The sequence below is a fragment of the Camelina sativa genome, chromosome 16, assembly GCF_030686135.1.
Source record: "Camelina sativa cultivar CO46 ecotype springtype chromosome 16, ASM3068613v1".
NCBI lineage: Eukaryota > Viridiplantae > Streptophyta > Magnoliopsida > Brassicales > Brassicaceae > Camelina > Camelina sativa.
In genome coordinates this window covers 5164098-5183527 of record NC_141895.1, presented here as the reverse complement: position 1 = coordinate 5183527, position 19430 = coordinate 5164098, and the positions used below count along the sequence as shown (strand labels likewise).

The 19430-nt window shown below is 37.2% G+C and overlaps 1 protein-coding gene and 4 pseudogenes across 3 annotated transcripts; 1 reads left to right on the top strand and 4 right to left on the bottom strand.

Moving 5' to 3' along the window:
• The first annotated feature begins 586 nt into the window (after positions 1-586).
• On the top strand, positions 587-3996 carry LOC104749905 (uncharacterized). Of its 2 annotated transcripts, XM_087490421.1 has the most exons (6): positions 587-747; positions 837-2005; positions 2166-2773; positions 2854-3186; positions 3280-3357; positions 3468-3996. In XM_087490421.1, the coding sequence occupies exons 2-6, from the start codon at positions 850-852 to the stop codon at positions 3576-3578; spliced, it is 2286 nt and encodes a 761-aa protein (XP_087346547.1). In that variant the 5' UTR covers positions 587-747; positions 837-849; the 3' UTR covers positions 3579-3996. The 2 variants fall into 2 exon arrangements, with proteins under 2 accessions (XP_087346547.1, XP_087346546.1); XM_087490420.1 differs by having other exon boundaries at positions 596-2005.
• A 1871-nt stretch (positions 3997-5867) lies between these two features.
• Positions 5868-7048, bottom strand: LOC104753402 (putative F-box/kelch-repeat protein At2g29800 pseudogene; annotated as a pseudogene).
• A 1737-nt stretch (positions 7049-8785) lies between these two features.
• Positions 8786-10041, bottom strand: LOC104749904 (putative F-box/kelch-repeat protein At2g29800 pseudogene; annotated as a pseudogene).
• A 1341-nt stretch (positions 10042-11382) lies between these two features.
• Positions 11383-13027, bottom strand: LOC104753401 (putative F-box/kelch-repeat protein At2g29780 pseudogene; annotated as a pseudogene). Its single transcript, XR_015585007.1, has 2 exons — positions 11827-13027; positions 11383-11730 (listed from the first exon to the last, which is right to left on the bottom strand). The product of XR_015585007.1 is annotated as a putative F-box/kelch-repeat protein At2g29780 pseudogene (transcript).
• A 5050-nt stretch (positions 13028-18077) lies between these two features.
• Positions 18078-19330, bottom strand: LOC104753400 (putative F-box/kelch-repeat protein At2g29800 pseudogene; annotated as a pseudogene).
• Positions 19331-19430: the final 100 nt, after the last annotated feature.

The window sequence follows — 19430 nt, the reverse complement described above, 5'->3', positions numbered from 1 at the left end:
GAGATTTGATGATTCATATCATATATATACAGTCGAAAGAACCATGAATTAAATGTTCAAACATCTTTAGAAAAAACAAGAAGACTCTGAAAATAAGTATAAAAAAAATTATCTACCAAGAGAAGAAACATTCTTCTTGAGCAGATATATAATCGTACAAGCAACAACCATTGACGCATTTATATTTGTATTTTTAAATTAACTAATATTTCTTTAATAATTATATATTCTCTTTGCTAAGAACATGGATTATGTGAGTTTGAAATTGTTGAACACCAAAAAAAAAATGCAAGTTTGAAAAGGCAAAAAGCAACAACACTAAAACAAATTACTAATCTTTGCATACCGTTGTATCGATAGGGCACTAACTAATCATATTTGGAATAAATTTTTCATTAATCGACCACAATTTTTAGAATCCAAAAACTAAGAAATATGAGAAATAAATACAAAGACTAAGAAATAAGGGGATCAACTTGAAATTTCAAGAAAATATCATATAATCAAAAAATTCAAAAGTGTAAAAGGGAAAAAATAATGATATCTTTGACAAAACATGTAAGCAACTACGGTTTTTTTCTAACTTGTCTTCCCCGCACGATGCGATCCATACGTAAACTATTCATTCCCTCTTTGCCACACCACACCGACATGTATTTAATAGAAACAGAGAAAATTTTCTAAATCTGCAATTAATAAAACCCCCCTCCCAATACAACATTTTTTTGACTGGTTATCATTTCAAAGGTAAGCTTGACTTCTCTTCTTCATAAATTTTTGAACTTTTCCTTCATTAGTTTTGATCATTCTTTTTGTTGTTGTTTGATCACTAGAAGAGAAAAGAAAAAAATGGGAATTGATAGTAAAGATGTATGCGTTATCATCTGGAAGATTTTAAAAATCTCAACGAATACAGCTTTCAGATACGTGATGAGATACCCAGTTGTGTCTGGTGTTTCCACGTTTATGATCGTCTTGTATATTTTTCTTCCTTGGGTTTTCTATCTCTTGCTCTGTTCTTCGATAGCTTATGTTTCGTACTGTCCACGGAACCATGATGTGAGTTCAAAGATCGATGATTTATCGGAGGAAGGAGAGAGAACAGATCGTGGGTTGTCTTTTGTTTCTCAAGAGGGAAGAACAGAGAAGGCTGAGTTAAAGCACCAACGAAGTGTTCGACGTAATGCTCGAAGAAAAGTTGAAGAGGTTGGGAAAGATTGGGATTCGTCTCAAGCTAGTGAGGACGAGAGAGGTAAAGTTATTCTGACAACTCTCTATGGGGAAGTTTTACCGGGGACGATTAGTACTACTCCTGATCTGGAGAAACTTAAGAGAGAGAGGACGTTGCTTGTCGAAGAAGAAAGCTCTTTTGACTCTGTTTTTGACAACAGTGAAGATGTCGTTGTTGATCCATTGGAGAAGGTAACAAGTGTTGATGAAACTGAAGTAGAATGTTCATCAGAAGAGGAAGAGGAAGAAGAAAGGTGTGAAGATAGAAGAAGCAAGGTCGATGAGGTAGAGTGGACAGAGGATGATCAGAAGAATCTGATGGATCTTGGAACATCTGAGATGGAACGAAACAAGAGGCTTGAGAATTTGATCACCAGAAGAAGATCACGGAGATTTTTCCTACTTGCAGCTGAAGGAAGCTTGATGGATGATATGGAAGTTCCTCGGATTTGTATAGGTCGGAACTTTTATGGTTTCGGTAAAGAAAACTATGAAATCGATGGACTTCTCATGCCTGGCTCTGCACCTTCCGTTTTGTTACCAAGAAGAAACCCATTTGACCTTCCTTACGACCCACTCGAAGAAAAGCCGAACCTAACAGGAGATAGTTTTCAGCAAGAGTTTGCTGAGCCTACTAACCCGAAGGATATCTTCTTTTGCCGTCATGAGAGCTTTCATCACAGAGTTCATCCATCAACATTGCAAAAGGAATCTAAATTGGCCTCATCATGGAGAAATGAAGTTGATGGTGGTAGTAGGCTTAGGCAACTACAAGGTATATATATAAGCTCAAATAAGTTGTAGTAAATGGTTAAATTTGAACTGAAACATAAGGATCAGCTCTGCTTTTGCAGAACTTGCTTAGACCTTTTACTAGTTTTGTTTCTGCATTGATCAAGGTTATGATTAGGATTCTATATTTGTTGTTGATATAGGTAGCAATGATCAACCACCTCAACTAAAAGAAAGAGAAAAAGAAAATGATATGGAGGCAGGAGAGGTTCGGATAGAGACAGATTCCATCAGAAACGATGATAGTGACTCGAATGCATCGCTTTCTCCTCGAGAAAGAGAGAAAGATTTCAATGTCTCGGACCAGTCAGATGCTTCCGGAACTTTCTGCAAACAAAATGATCGTGTTGAAAACTCTCTTGCAGGTTTAGTGCCTAGAAGCAGTGGTTCGAGTTCACTAGCGACAGCGAGGCAAAGATACATGGAGCATTTTGGTTACAACACAAGAAAATGTCATATGGTGACACATTCAGTTGACTCTGATCTTCAAGTTGAGGTTTCTGAACTCGGATCACCTCCAACCTCAGTTGATGGGAATGACTCTGATTATGAGAGATCTATGTTCGTTTATGAATCGGACATTGGACAGCAAATGAGTTTCAATGGTGGGGAATATGAAGTCTTACCTGTTGGGAAAGATGATCAAGATCTAAATGAAGCAACTTCTTTAGCTTCTCCAGAGAATGAAGAAGCAGGAAAAATGGAGTCCATGGTTCCTCAACATAATGAAGCTTCCTCCAAAAGACCGGAGGTAAGCTAATGTTTTTCTTCTTTTTTTCTCAAAAATATTGTAAGACAATATTTAACAAAATCTTTGAAACTTTTTGTCAGGAGTTAAAGGAACTTCCTGAGAACTCAGCTGATGAGATAAAGATAAGTTATGACTCTGATGAACCTCAACCATCTGATAGAATTGATCAAGAATCTGAAGAAACTCGTGAGAGAAATGATGGAGAAGAAATGCAACAAGTCATGGCGGAAGCTGAAGCTTCTTCTGATGTAAATTATCATGGAAACTCTGAAGAATCTGTTACATCTCCAAGATCAGTGTTAGCAGATATGTTACATCTAGAACAAACTAATTCTGGGGATCTGGATCATACATCAGTTGGTCAGCTGCAAAATATGGATCCACCTGCTGAATCTTCTCATAATCAAATAGATGTAAGTTTTGTATTTGGTAAAGCGATATACAATTTCTGTATACATTAATACATGTACGTTGTTTGAGGCTTGGATTTGTTTTCTCGATCGCAGGAACATTCTGAACCAACTGAGGAAAAAGTAGAAACCATTTGTTCGGATGCCATGGGAACAATTCAAGAGAAGCAAGAGGTAAGCCATTATCCTTTTCCAAAGTTACAATGCTCTGTTTATACTTAATCAAAAGTGTATAATTCGTCTTGTGCTTAAACATTTTGAAATCGATGTATTAAAAATTTCAGGGATCTGAAGTAACATACAATGATGAGCCTATATATGCAGAAGAACACAGACAGTCCATTGATCCATTGGCTGTAGAACTTAAGAACAATCAAACTGATGGAATCAAATGATGAAATGGTAAAGCTAAGACTAAGATGTTGCTATAACACAGGCTAGACTGATTCCACATTCCCCCAAATCTGATCTCCATTACGTGTTTCCAACGCAATCTCGACACAACGAATTTCACGTATAGACCAATAGTTATTCCCCAAAATCACCAACTTGCCACCAACATTCGCCATCTTAGACCAATCATCACGGAGCATAGGCAATTGATAAGTGGATACACCCATCAGAGGTCTCCAAACCAATTCATTCGGATGATATACCAGTATTGGATGTGCAAGAGAACACGTTTATTCTCCCCACTCCCCAGTATTGGATGTGCAAGAGAACACGTTTATTTCCTCCAAACCAATTCATTCGGATGTTGTTATTGTGTATAGTATTTATATTAAGGAAACCTAATTGTCATTTCACTTGGCATCACTCACTCATTCAGAAAGTTCTACTATTTTTCTTTTCTTCTAATATGATAATTTGTATTAAATGTTTTTTCGTTAATACAGAGCATTACCCAAAATGAAAAAAAAGTCTCGTTATATCATAATTTATTAATTTACTAAAAATGTGTTTATTTTGCGTAATTCTATTTTCACTTTTTTGTTTTTTAAATAAAACAAAAATTCAGGTAAATATTATGTAGAGAATTTCTCCAAAAGTAGTTGGTCAAAGAATTTTACACTTAAATTTTCCTATGATTCCTTTTAAAAAATTAAAAATAAAATCGAACATTATGATAGCACAAGCATTTTTATGTAAGGCTGTATCACTGGTTTGTAAACTTTTTTGGTTTTTTTAAATCTCTTTTCTAAAAATGTTTTAGTTAAAAAACATTTCACCAATCAAAGAATAATAAAAATTGAGTCAAACGTCTCTCTCAACTCTCAAGTGTCTTTTAAAATAAAAATTATATATATTATTTTAAATATAGTCAGTGTGTTGACCAAACTCGATGCTTAATTAAGCAAATAGCAACATCAAAACTAGACTACTAAAAATTAAAATGTATGGGAATAGCTTTGTTGGACAAATTATAGTTAAAACTTACGGAGATAGATTACTCAGTTTTTTAAAATGCCAGTTACCTTGTTATGATGATTACCAATGTCCTAAAGATAGTCCATGTCATGCCACTATCGTTTTGCCGTGTGGGGAATTAAAAAAAGTTAGAGATACACACATATTGTATAGATGCACATGTTTTCAGTATATATATTAATTTTGGTTGATTTTGTTTAAAATTTTCTTTCAATGCAATTATAGATATAAAAATGTTACTTCCTCAATAAGACTTTATTAATAGAAATAAAAATTTAGCCAATTATATATAAATATACAAAATTTTTAGATAACTTCAGCCTTCCAGGACTCTGTACTTTCTACAGTTTTATATTGTTACCCATAAAATTATAACCATCGGTTAATTAAATCACTGTGTTTTGCTTCATCACTATATCAAGATTTCATATTGCTCATATAGAAAAAGCAGATTAGGTTTCATTAATACGCAAGCTGCTCAAAAACAGATTATGTAATACTAAGATTTCGTGTGACACACGTCGAAGATTTGCGTCAATACGCAAAACTTGATCACTTTCATAACAAAAGCTAAAAAGGTACCATAGGAGTTTTTAGTGGCTCCATATACTAATACTCCAGTTTATGTATAAGTTATAACTTCGGTATTTTGTGTGATACAAATTAATTATGATAAATTATGAAAGTAATAATTTTGGGAAACAGTAACCTCTTTATCAGCTGTTAAGGCTTATATTTTCATCAAAACAAACACTCTCTTTACGTCTTGGTTTTTTTGGTTATAGTTGTCACGATAAACGGTACCGTGCATGCTTTTCTTAATTTGATCTATATATTCTTGTTGTATCTAACGTTCTTGATTTTTTACGTAGTATCATGTTCTTGCGTTTTTACGTAGTCACCTTCTTACCTTTTTCGGAAGTACTACTAGCTAAAGTCTAGACTCACTATAGAAAATACGATGTTAACGTCAAAGGTTCTGACAAATAACTTTAACGGTGCTTGACTAATTGCTTGATCATACGGGTTTCCAAAATTACTACATAACCTTTCCAATAATTAAGTTAAAAGGTAAAGAGAAAGAATCTATATGGGGTCCCTGAACCTCTCAAAGAACATCACTTCCCCAGCGTTTAGATTAAGGACTGAAGGACGAGTTACTCTCTAAATATAAGACTTGAGGCTCAAGAACAATGTCATAATTCATCATCAATACTCAACAAAGATTAATATACCTTGCAGCTGCAAAAGTATCATCAAATCGTAACGGTTCGAGAAATCTCAATAAAAGGGGACTTGAATGTATGCACATGTGAGGTTGATTCGACCTTCCCCCATATATCCCCATCTTCACGTCTCTCCAACGCAACCTCTACGCACAAAACGTTTTTTCCGAGTCATCATCACAAATATTATCGCTTGGATACCATCCCAAAATCACTAACTTCCAACCAAAACTTGCCATTCTAGACTCGGTATAACCGAGAACAGGCAACCTATCTACACCCTTGACAGGTCTCCAAACACTGTCCCTTGGGTCATAGACGACAATAGGAGATCCAAGAAACCAGTGAGGAACAAGGGCAAACAACAAATCAGCAATCACGCAAGAGGACGCGTGCCAAAAAAGCCTCTGTTGACTCTCAGGTCCCCAATTCTGCCACCTACGTAGTCTCGGATCGTAAGCCAAACAATGATCACCATCCAACATGTAAATCTTGTTATCCAAAACCGCATGTATACGAAACACTCCACTCGAACTAGCAAGGAAACAGCATAGACCAGGCACAGTTTCCCATACTCCATTCTCAACGTCGAACACTTCGACCCAATCCTCATATCGTTTCTTGCGACCTCCAACCACGTAAATCTTTCCGTCAATCACTCCAGAGGCAGCGTAGCAACGTTCCCTTTTCATAGTCTGGAGATAGTCCCACCTGTGGAATCTACAGTCGATGACAATCACAGTCTTTACGGGTTGGTTTAAATCGCCGCGTCCACCCATAACGTACATCTTGTGTCCGATTGTGACGGTAGTCGATCCAGGAAGCATGGGAGGAAGTGAAATGACTCTGCTCAAACGTAAAGAGATGTTGCTTCGATGGAGAATGAACCAGCTTGGGGGCTCAAAACGTGGGGACGTCCTAATCAAGGTATAAAGAATCGGTTCTGTCAAGCCGAGGCTCGAGCGCGTTACGAAGAGTTGATCCGAAGAGATTACGTCACGGAAGGCTCTGGAGAGTAGAGATATCCTTGGGTAATGGCATCTCCGGACGAGCGCGACGGTACTTTCTATAAGTATCACTGGGATGTCTCGACGAATCGGAGCAAGATTCTGATCTTCTTTCGGATTCTCTTCTTCTTCTTCTCCTTTCTGAATCTTAGTTGGATAGCCGCCATTGGAGCCGTCTTCGGAAGTTTCAGAGATTACAACCATCGTCACCACCACACCAGCAACAGATTTAACTGAACGCGAGAGCCTAATTCGATTTTTTAAACTGAATTAATGTTTCCTTCTTTACAACGAAACCATTATTATAACGAACATAGTAACGACGTCGTATAAGTGATTATATATTGGGCCTAAGGCCTACACAAACTTTCTGAAAGGAAGGGTATTTTAATTTATATATTGGGCCTAAGGCCCACAAAATTGTCGAGTAATTTGCATTTGAGCGATGAGGTTAACGACGGCGGCGAGGCACCGCGGCTGCTGGAAGAAGAGTTTTCACGGAAAGGAAAAAGCTTCTAAGAGGTTTTTAGTCTCAGAGTAATCCGAGTCAACCGGGTCGACCCGGGTTTCATTACATGCTCTTTCAAGGTCCCTCTTCGTTTGACGGTTCGTCTCTCTCTGTCTCATTCCTTGACATTGCGATGGGAAATGGATAATTTGTGGTTATAAGATGAGAATTCGATTGATAGTATTAGTATTGAGTGATTAGAGAATCAAGGAGAAGAAGATCTCCTCATTTAGTATTTATATTTTGTAGTTGTAGCTTGGAATTGCTTTTTTTTTTTGCGGTTTGTATTTGAGACGTGATTTTTTTTGGTTTATTACTAACAGAATCATCAAGACATTTTTGATCTAGTGCTGATTGATTGTGTAAGGAGGAGTCATGTGTGTATGTGAAACAATTTAGAGATACTTTTTTTTTTTTTACTAACTTCATGAAACCAAGACTTCACCTATTGCTCTTTTTAATGTTAAAATTAGAGAATATAGTTTCATAAGATATCTGTAGATACAAATTAAATGCTAGTATGCTACATACACGCAAATAGTATTATCTTCTCTTTGCATATAATACACGCAAATTTCTAGTAAAGCATACAAGTTTTAAGTTTACGAAGTCAAATTCAAACTATTTTTTTTTTTTTTTTTGTAATTAGCTAGCGTTCGTGCTAGTTCGAGTCTAGTGCTGATTGTGTAAGGAGGAGTCATGTGTGTTTGTGAAACAATTTAGAGATACTAATTTGAGAGAAAGTGAAACCAAGACTTCATCTATTTGCTCTTTTTAATGTTAAAAATAGAGAATATAGTTTCATAAGGTATCTGTAGATACAAATTAAATGCTAGTATGCTACATACACGCAAATAGTATTATCTTCTCTTTGCATATAATACAGATGGCTTCATGACTTTTGTATTTTCTCACTTTAGTATTGTAAGCTAGTATTCATAAAGTCAAAATCACCAGTTAACTATAGCTAAATATCACATTGTTTTGCTTTCATCTCTAAACGCAAATTTCATATGGTAGAAGCAGATTAGGCTTCCTTTAATCTGATCGTGATTAGTGATTATATATCTAAACAAAAAAGAACTTGAGACCATGTTAGTGCAACTGCACACAAAAATCCCCAGAAGATGCATTTCAACAAAAGTTTCCTAAAAGTTATTGTATACAGGGTAGGTAGATAACAGAGTAGCATATTCTACACAGCTTAAGAAATTTTACTCAACTCTGAGTTACTCTTTAAGGTGTAACAACAGCTTCTGAGTTACTTTGCTCTGATTATAACAAGCTGCTCAAACAGTAGATGTAATAGCTTTCACCTGCAAAGTTCATGAAAGCCTAAATAAGACTTGAGGCTCAAGAAAACTTCTGAAACGTCATAATTGATTCATTATCAATGGTCCATACTAACAAAAGATTAACATACCTTGCCAACTGCAAACGAATCATCAATCAAACCGTAACAGTTCGAGCAATTTCAAACAAACAAGACTCGCCGAATGAACACACACGCGAGATTGATTCGAACTTCCCCCAAATATCACCATCTTCACGTTTCTCCAACGCCACCTCCACGCACCAAGCAACATCCCGGCTCCCATTATAATATCCCAGAATCACTAACTTGCCACCAAAACTCACCATTCTAGACTCAATATAAACGAGAGCAGGCCAAAGATCTACACCCTTGACAGGTCTCCACACCATATCCCTTGGATCGTACACGATAATAGAAGAACCAAAACCCGCCAGATCAGGAACATTAATAACATACAGCAAATCATCAACCACACAAGACGAAGCGTGCCAGAAAAGCCTCTGTGGACTTGTAGGTCCCCGATCCTCCCATCTGCGTAGTCTCGGATCGTAAACCAAACAAAACGGACGATCCATAATGTAAATCTTATTATCCAAAACCGCAAGTACAGGAAACATGCTAATCGAACTAGCAACAGGAGAGAATGGAGCTGCAGGCACAGTTTCCCAAGTCTCAGTCTCTACATCGAACACTTCTACCCAATCATAATATCGTTTCTCCCTACCTCCGACTACGTAAATCTTTCCGTCAATTACACCGGAGGCAGCGAAGCAACGATCCCTTTTCATACTCTGGAGCTGGCGATACGTGTGGGATCTGCAATCTATGACAACTAGAGTCCTTACGGGTCGATTTAAGCGGACGTTTAAGCCACCCATAACGTAAATCTTGCGTCCGATTGTGACGGCAGTGCATCCAGGATACATCGGAGGAAGGGAACTGATTCTGCTCAACCGTAAAGACATGTTGCTTCGATGGAGGATGTACCATCTTGGGGGCTCGAAACGTGGGAACGGCCTAATCAAGGTATAAAGAACCGGTTCAGTCAAGCCGAGGAGCGAGCGCGTTACGAAGAGTTGATCCGAAGAGATTACGTCACGGAAGGCTTTGGAGACTAGAGATAGCCTCGGGTAATGACATCTCCGGATGAGCGCGACGGTACTTTCTATAAGTATCACTGGGATATCTCGTCGACGAATCGGAGCAAGATTCTGATCTACTTCTTGATCGTCTTCTTCTTTCGGATTCTTGTTTTGATTATCTTCTTGTTCTTCTCCTCCTTTCTGAATCTTGGTTGGATCGCCGCCATTGGAGCCGTCGTCGGAAGTCGTAGAGATTACAACCATCGTCACCAGCAACAGAATTAACTGAACGCGAGAGCCTAATTCGATATTTGAAACAGAATTTTAATGTTTCTTCCTTTACAACGAAACCATTATTATAACGAAGACCGTAACGACGTCGTATAAGTTATTATATATTGGGCCCAACAAACTTTCTGAAACTATACATCTAATTTTGTTTATTTATCTATTGTACTAAAAAAAAAGTAAGGGAAGAAATTAGAATTAACTGAAAGTGTGAAGTAGAGATTTCAATTACAGATGTTGTGGTATTTGGACTAACATCTCATACCCCCTCTTTCATCAACACATTTTCTCAAAAACCCGCGCGTGTCCAGAGTTCGAATCCCATTATGCGGGGTACAACTGGGTACAATTGGTGCACCTAGGATGTTCAATTTTTATTTAAAAATTGTTAGAGGGGTAGTTTTGTTTTTTCATTAAAGAAGAGGGATATGTAGAATTAAAGTGGGTGTGTAGAAAAAAAATTGTTGAGATAGAGGTGCCAGATAATTAAATCAGTATTTTAAAAGGAACAAAGACCTTAACGACGTCGTCGTTAGACGATTTTCAAATGAGGCCTAATATACGTCGCATATGCGATTTTCAAATGGGCCTAATTAGCGTGGACTCGCTGTTATTTCCTTTAAGAAGGTGTTGATCACTTTTAAGTTTGATAATGGCAGAATAGAGACGGGAATTAATCTAGCTAATGGTGCTATTGCAATTTTGTGGATGAAGTTGTAAGCTTACCTCCGTGTGTTTCCTTTCTAAAGCTATGCTCGGGGTAAGTCTGCTCAACTTTTTTCAATCTTGTTCTGATTTGCTGAAAAGTCAGAGAGATGATTTTGAAATGGAATTATGTCTGTTTTTAGTTATGGCTAGCTAAATTTGGTTTGGGATCTCTTAGGTCGTTTTCTTCTTTCTGGTTGTGTAAACTTAATCAATCCTTTGTAGAAATAGCTTACACCTTACCTTTGCAGGTGAAGGATCTTCTCCGAATCACCATTCACATTCACTAAACTTGATCGTTATGGTGATGAAAATTGTAATCTGTCTCATCAATCCATGATCGAAAGCTGTGTTTTATGTAGGATATTGGGAGAAGGTCCAAGAGAAACCGTTATCTATGGTTTCAGCTTGGCTTCAATGTAAGCTAAGAACTAAGCTTTGATGAAATGGTAAGCTAAGAACTAAGCTTGAGAGTTGAGATAATTGCCTTAGATGAAATCAAAATTTTTTCTTTTGATATTCAAGTGAGACTCTTTTAAGCTTTTGGTTCTAACTTTTACAAGGAACACTATCTGATTCTCTTTTTCTTTTGTTCTCCAGTTCGGATGCAGAGTGTTCATCACATTTGCGGCAAGTCAAATCAAGAACCAAGGCACTTTGGTTTATAATCAAACACCAAATATAGGAACTTACAAAAAAGCAGCGAAATGAATGAATGATAAGATGATAGGGACTTTATGTTTGTGTTGTATCATGAAATGTATGTTTCATACAACAAGTTTCGTAAGAAAATTTTGTCAAAAGGCTAAAACAAGAATGGCCTACGCAGCTAAAGAAATCTACTCAAGGCTAATTCTGTAAGAGTATTCTCACTCTGCACAAAGATAAGAAGAAGAACACGAGTTACTTTTTAACAACTTTTGCTTCATATGCTCTCATATCAACAAGCTGCTAGCTAAAACAGTAGATGTAATAAAAGATCCTTCAGCTGCAAATGAATGAAAAGCCGAATAAGAATTGAGATTACAGAAAATGCCATAATATCATTATCAATAAAGTCCATGCACATCAAAGATTAACATACCTTCAACTGCAAGAAACCATCCCAAAGATCATCAAAACGTAACAGAGCGAAAAAGATCAATGGAAGGCGACGTCATGGATCTAAGCACATGCGATCTTGATACGACCTTCCCCCGAATCTTTCCTCCTTCAAGTCTCTTTAAGGCAATCTCTATGCACCAAACATCTTTAAATCCATACCGGTTGCAAGTATTGCCCAAAATCACCAAGTTCCCACCAACATTGGCCATTTTACAATAATAATAATTGAGACTAGGCAAACCAGATACACCGCTCAGAGGTCTCCAATACAACTCATTCGGATCATATACCGAAACAGAACAAGAATCAATACTATACAACGAATCCTCAACCACACAAGACGACTGGTCCCAATATCTCAATAATGGACTTGCCGGTCCCCATGACTGCCATGTACCTTGTCTTGGTTCGTAAAAACAACACTCAGGATCCAACATGTAAATCTTCTCTTCCATCACCACATATGACAGAAACGCTCCTTCTTCCATACTAGAGTTGTGATCGTATGGACCAGCAACACTACTCCAAATCCCAGTCTCTACATCGAACACCTCGATCCAATTATCATCTCTCTGCTCGCAACCTCCGATCACGTAAATCTTTCTGTCAATTGCTCCGGCGGCTGCGGAGTTGCGAGCCCTCTGCATTCCCGGGAGCAAGCGACACTTGTGAAATCTGCAGTCGATGACTAACACGTCCGATGTGGGCCGATCATATGATTCATCGCATCCACCGATCACATACATCTCGTATCCGATTGTGACCATAGCAGCTCCAGGCTTCAGAGGAGGAAGTGAACGGAGTTCGGTCAGCCGTAAAGAGATCTTTCTTGGAACGTTACGGTTGAGAATGAACCAGCTCGGTAAGATATTAAGATGGAATCGGATCGAAGCGTAAAGAACAGGTTCGGTGAGGCCGAGTTGCGAGCGCCTTTGGTAGAGTTCCGGCGAAGAGATGACGTGATGAAAGAATCTTGAGAAGAGAGATACCTTCGGGTAATTACATCTCTCGACGAGTAAGAGGATGCTTTCGGCGAGTCCTTCTGGAATGTATAGAGTAACCGGAGCAAGATTCTGATCTTCTTCTTTAGGATTCTCGTTTTGATTCTCTACTTGTTGCGGATTCTTGCTTGGATCGCCGCCGTTGGAGCCGTCGTCAGTAGTTTCAGAGATTAAAGCCATCGCCGCCGTGTGAAGTCTTCAGCAGCAACGAATTTAACTGAAAGGGAGAAGACTAGAGTAGATTTTTTCAAGAAGCTGTTACATTCCTTGTGGTATTTATAATGAAACCATAATTCAGAAACTTCGTTTAAAGCGATTCTTTTGTATTAATTCATTTTTTCTTTTTAATTTTTACGTAAATTGTAATATATTAGTATCATCTAATTTTTATAATGGATTTTTTTTTCCCTTCAGTCTCAAAAACAAATCACCTCTTTTATAACGTGTCAAACGTCTCTCAACGTGACTCACAAGCTACTCTGTTCTTCCTACTTAGAAAACTCAAGTTTGTGTTTCAAATGGCGTACTTAAATGCTTTGTATTCTTAATTCTTAAACATATTTGTAATCTTAGGCTATATTTTTTCATGTGCCTTGTAGAAGAAGTTAAAGGTAGTTTTGTCTTTACAAGGTCAAGAGTGAGGGCAAATTTTTTATTCTAATTAAGCTCAGAACTTTGAATTTCTTCATTGTAGTTAGTTCCCCCTATAGACCCTAAATCTTTGTGTTTGCTTCATCTCTAAACCATAATTTCATAATATTGCTCATATAGTCATATATATGATCGCAGATTAGGTTTCGTTAAATCTGATTGTGATTATTTATTATTGAAGAATGATATATTTCAAAAAACAGAAAGAAGCAGAAACTAGTTAAACCAAAGTTGCATTCCAACAAGTCTCCTAAGAATCAGTACAAAGAGAAAGAGTGGCCAACTCTACGCAAGGCCTATTCTATTAAGAGTGATCACATTCTTGCACGAAGGTTAAGAAGGAAGACGAATTACTCTTTAAGGTCTCAGATAAAACAGCTTCTGCACCACTTTTTGCTTTATATTTGCTCTCATATTAACAAGCTGGTAGCTAAAAAACAGTAGGGCGTTTGGTGAACCAGACGCAATATCTAGACGCGGATGCAGATTGTTGTTTGTTTAGTGATAATTAAAATAATAACTGGATTAGGTATTTGGATGAGTTTTGAAAACTCATCCAAAAAACACTAAATTTCTGAATGAGTTTTTTTGGAGAGTTTGGATGAGGTAAACTCATCCAAAATTGGTAAAAATCAAAAATACCCCTATTTTAATTAAATAATTACAAAGTATTTTTTCTCAATTCTAATATTAATAAAACCCTAAAATCTCAATTCTTCATCCATCAACCCGCTCATTACCACAAAATTACGTTTTCCCGCCAAAACCACAAAAACTAGGTTTTCCAATTAAAACCGCAAAAACTAGGTTTCCCAACAAAAAGACAAAAACTAGGTTTCTCGCCAAAACCGCAAAATTACGTTTTCCCGCTAAAATCGCAAAAATTAAGTTTTCCCGCCAAAATCGCAAAAATAACGTTTTTCCATCAAAACTGCAAAATTACATTTTCCCGTTAAAACCGTAAAATCTCATTTTCAAATGAGGCCTAATACGTCGCATATGCGATTTTCAAATGGGCCTAATTAGCGTTGACTTGTTGTTTTTTGCCATTAACAAGGTGCTAGATCACTTTTAAGTTTGATAATGGCAGAATAGAGACGGGAATTGATGTAGCTAATAGTGCTACTGCAATCTTGTGGATGAAGAGCTTACTCACGTTCATGTCTATTGCATTCCTTTCTAAAGCTATGCTCGGTGTAAGTCTGCTCGGCTTCTTTTTTTTCAATCTTGTTCTGATTTGAAATGGAATTATGTCTGTTTTTTAATTATTGGGTTATATATGGTAAGAGAAACCGTTATCTATGATGTCAGCTTGGCTTCAACGTAAACTGTTATCTTTGAAGAATCTGCTACGTACTTCTCCAAGATCAGTGTTACCAGACATGTTACATGTAAACCAGGCTCATTCTGAGGATCTGGATCATACATCAGTTGGTCAGCTGCAAAATGTGGATCCACCTGCTGAATCATCTCATAATCAGTTTGATGTAAATTCTAATTTTCGTAAAGCAAAATGCAGTTTCTGTAAAAATACACTACATGTACAGTACGTTGTTTGAAGCTTGGACATTGTGAACCAACTGATGAAAATATAGTAGACACCGTTTGTTCGGATGCCCATGGAACACTTCAAGAGAAGCAAGAGGTGAGCCATTATCCTTTTCCAAAGTTACGTTACAATATAATACTCTGTATACACTTAACCTAGAGAGTGTATAATTCTTCTTGTGCTTAACATTGAACATGAAACTATCAGGGATCTGACGACCTCAGAGAGTCCATCAATCCATTGGATGTAGAACTTAGAAACAATCAAACCGATGGAATCAATTGATGAAATGGTAGGCTAAGAGCTGAGCTTGAGATAATTGCCTTGGATGAAATCAAATTGTTTTCTTTTGATATTCAAGTGAGACTCTTACAAGATTTTGGTTCTAAATTTTACAAGGAACACTATCTAATTTTGGTTCTTCGGGATTCTTGTTTGGATCACCGCCGTTAGAACCGTCATCGGAAGTTTCAGAGATCAAAGCCATCGCCGTGTGACCTCAATAGCAAAGAATTAACTGAAAGGGAGACCAAATTCGATTTTTGAAAGAAGCTGTGTATATATTTCTCTACTTACTAATATTTTGGTTTTTTATGAAGATGTGTATAAAGTTTGTTTAAATAACAATTGGTAAGAAAAAAATCATCATTTTAAATTTTTGCAGATGATTTTCTTTTTCTTCAGAAACTATACGTAAGCAAAGTTTTTTTCCTTATTATTTTCTTCAGGTTTCTACTTTTTTTTTTCCATTAAGATTTTTACCTTAATAACAATTCACCAATGGTAAAATATATTAAAAAAAAAAATTGAGTCAAAAAATATCTCTGAACGGGATTACTTGATTCACAAGTCTCTGTGTTCTCTCTATTTAGAAACCCTTCATCTTTTCAAATGTTGAATTGAAGTGCTTTGTTCGTCGTCTTGGCTGGGGTACTGATGAAAAGGATTTTGAGAGAGCATTTAATCTTGAGTTGGCGACATTATCGATTTTAAGGTCCGCACATTCCCGTAATATCAATGCTTTTCTCTGTTTTACCTTATTCGATTATGGAGAGATGTCACAGGTAGTGCAGAAGATCAATGATGAAGATGAAATGAAGTACTAATTAAGGGTGTCTGGAGATTGTCATTCCAGTTACGTCGTTTAAGTAAACCAGTTTAATTGTTTTGCTCCCAGACCCATCTTCACATCTCTAAATTAAACCAAGATTTCAAATTGCTTATATACTTGAAGGCTTGAAGCACAGGACTTTAAATGTTAAGAAGAGAATAAAATTTCATGAGATTTCAGTAGATGAAAATGTTACTTAATTACAAACAATCATGACTTAATTTGTATTAAGTTTCTCACTTTGAAATTGTAAGTTACCAATAAAGTCAAACCAACCGGTTAAACCATCTTCTTCTGCTTATCTCTTATAAACCAATGTTTCATATTTTGTCCATATGGTAGAAAGAACTTGAGACCATGTTAGTGCAACTATACACCAAAACGGCAAAAAGGATAACTAACGAAGGTGCATTTCAACAAGTTTTGTAAGATTTTATGTTTCAAGGCTAAGAGAATGGCTTAGTCATCTACACTGCTTAAGAAATATACACAAGGCTAATTCTGTAAGATAGTAAGAGTATTAATCACATTGTCAACAAAAGTTAACAACGGCGACTTACTCTTTGATGTGTCAAGTAAACAGTTTCTGAGTCACTTTGCTTCCTATATATATATGCTCTCTCATATAAACAAGATGCTCAAACAGTAGATCGATGTAAAGAACCTTACCTATAAGTAATTAAGACTACTTGAAGCTAAAGAAATGCCTGAACATGATTTATATTATCATCATGGGATCATCAAACCATATCAGTTTGATTAAGCACAATCAAAGGCGACTTTGCAGGATGAAAGCACATGCGATCTTGATTCGACCTGACCCCAATTACTATCACCACTTCTCACGTCTTTCTAGTGCGATCTATATGCACCAAATGTCTTTTTACCAGTAACAATGATAAGTTTGAAAGTAAGAACTCTTCTCTCTTATCTCTTTCTTAATCCCTAATACAAATGATGAACCTAACTGATAAGATCGGAGTTACAGTTCTCATCTCTTATCACCATGAACAGAGACGCAGCTCTGATCTAACAAACTCACAATGTTGATCACGCAGGATAGTGTTTACAATACTACACTATCTCTATTTATACTCTAAATTATTCTCATTCTTCTTTGTAGCTCCTCACATGTGCCTCTCATGTGCTTATCAAACAATCGCAACAACCCTTGTTCTCTGTTTAGAAACCCTAATTTGTTGTTTAAATGATAAGGTCACCAATTAAGAAATGCTCATTGAAGATCCTTTTGGTAGTCACTATCAAATCTGATAAAAACCACCGGTTTGTCTTGCTTTTATATTGCTCATATACTTAAGCACGGTGAGTCTTTTAAAAATGAGAACAGAGTATCATACAAACGATATTAACTTCTGTTTTTGTATATATAGATAACTTCACCCTTCATCAGGACTCTGTACTTCCACAGTTTGTTACCCATAACATCATAACCACCGGCTAATTAGATCACTGTGTTTTGCTTCATCTCTATACCAAGATATCATATTGCTCATATAGTAGAAGCAGATTAGGTTTCATTAGGGTCTGAGACTAATCTGCTTACTTACAAAAAAAGTTATATATCTAAACTAAAAGCAAACAGAAAGTAGTTGAGACAATGTTACTGAAAGAAGAAAAACAAAAAGCAAAATAAAGATGCATTCCAACAGGTCTCGTAGTGGCCGACTCTACACAAAAAGATTAAGAAAGACGAGTTACTCTCTAATGTGTCAGAACAAGTTTCTGAGTCACTATATATGCTTCATACTTGCTCTCATGTAAACAAGCTGCTCAGAAACAGTATATGTAATATGAGATCCTTCTTTACCTGCAAGTTTATGAAAGCCTAAATAAGACTTGAGGCTCAAGAAAAGGTCATCAATACTCCAATACTCAACAAAGATTAACATACCTTGCAGCTGTAAACGAATCATCAAAACGTAACAGTTCGAGAAATCAGAAAGAAAGGCGACTCGACTGAAGAATGCACAGGCGATATTAGTGACTCGACCGGCGAGGTTGATTCGACCTTCCCCCAAATAGCACCATCTTGACGTTTTTCCAATGCAACCTCTACACACAAAACGTTTTTTTCCGTGTCATGATCACAACTATCCTGGATTTGACACCATCCCAATATCACCAACTTCCCACCAAAACTTGCCATTCTAGAAAAAAAATAACCGAGACTAGGCATATCATCTAAACCCTTGACAGGTCTCCAAACCATATCCTTTGGATCATACACGACAATCGGAGATCCAACAGCCGCCACATCAGGAACAATGGCATACAACAAATCATCAACCACACAAGAGGAAGCGTGCCAAAAAAGCCTCTGTGGACTTCCAGTTGCCCAACTACTCCATCTAAGTAGTCTTGGATCGTAAGCCAAACAATAGTGATGATCCAAAATGTAGATCTTATTATCCAAAACCACATGTATAGGAAACACTCCGTAAGAACTAGCAACGGGAGAGAATGGACCAGGCACAGTTTCCCAAGTCTCAGTCTCTACGTCGAACACTTCAACCCAATCATTATATCGTCTCTCGCGACCTCCCACCACGTAAATCTTTCCGTCAATGACTCCGGAGGCTGCGTAGCAACGTTCCCTTTTCATATTCTGGATATGTTTCCACGTATGGAATCTACAGTCGATGACAATCACAGCCTTTACGCGTTGGTTTAAGCCGTTGCGTCCACCCATAACGTAAATCTTGTGTCCGATTGTGATGGCAGTGCATCCAGGATACATCGGAGGAAGTGAAATGATTCTGCTCAATCGTAAAGACATGTTGCTTCGATGGAGAATGTACCAGCTTGGGGGTTCAAAAGATGGGAACGTGATCAAGGTATAAAGAACCGGTTCAGTCAAGCCGAGGAGCGAGCGCGTTACAAGGAGTTGATCCGAAGAAATTACGTCACGGAAGGCTCTGGACAGTAAAGATAGCCTCGGGTAATGACATCTCCGGATGAGCGCGACGGTACTTTCTATAAGTATCAGTGGGATATCTCGTCGACGAATCGGAGCAAGATTCTGATCTACTTCTTGATTGTCTTCTTCTTTCGGTTCTTTGTCTTGATTCGCTTCTTCTTCTTCTTCTTGCGGGTTCTTTGTTGGATCTCCGCCATTAGAGCCGTCGTCGGAAGTTTCAGAGATCAAAGCCATCTCCTCCGTGTGATTGTGACCAAGTCTTTGAGTTAGTTTTGAGATGTTAACTGAAAGTGTAACCAAGTAGACTTTGTTAAAGAAGCTGTTATTAAGTTTG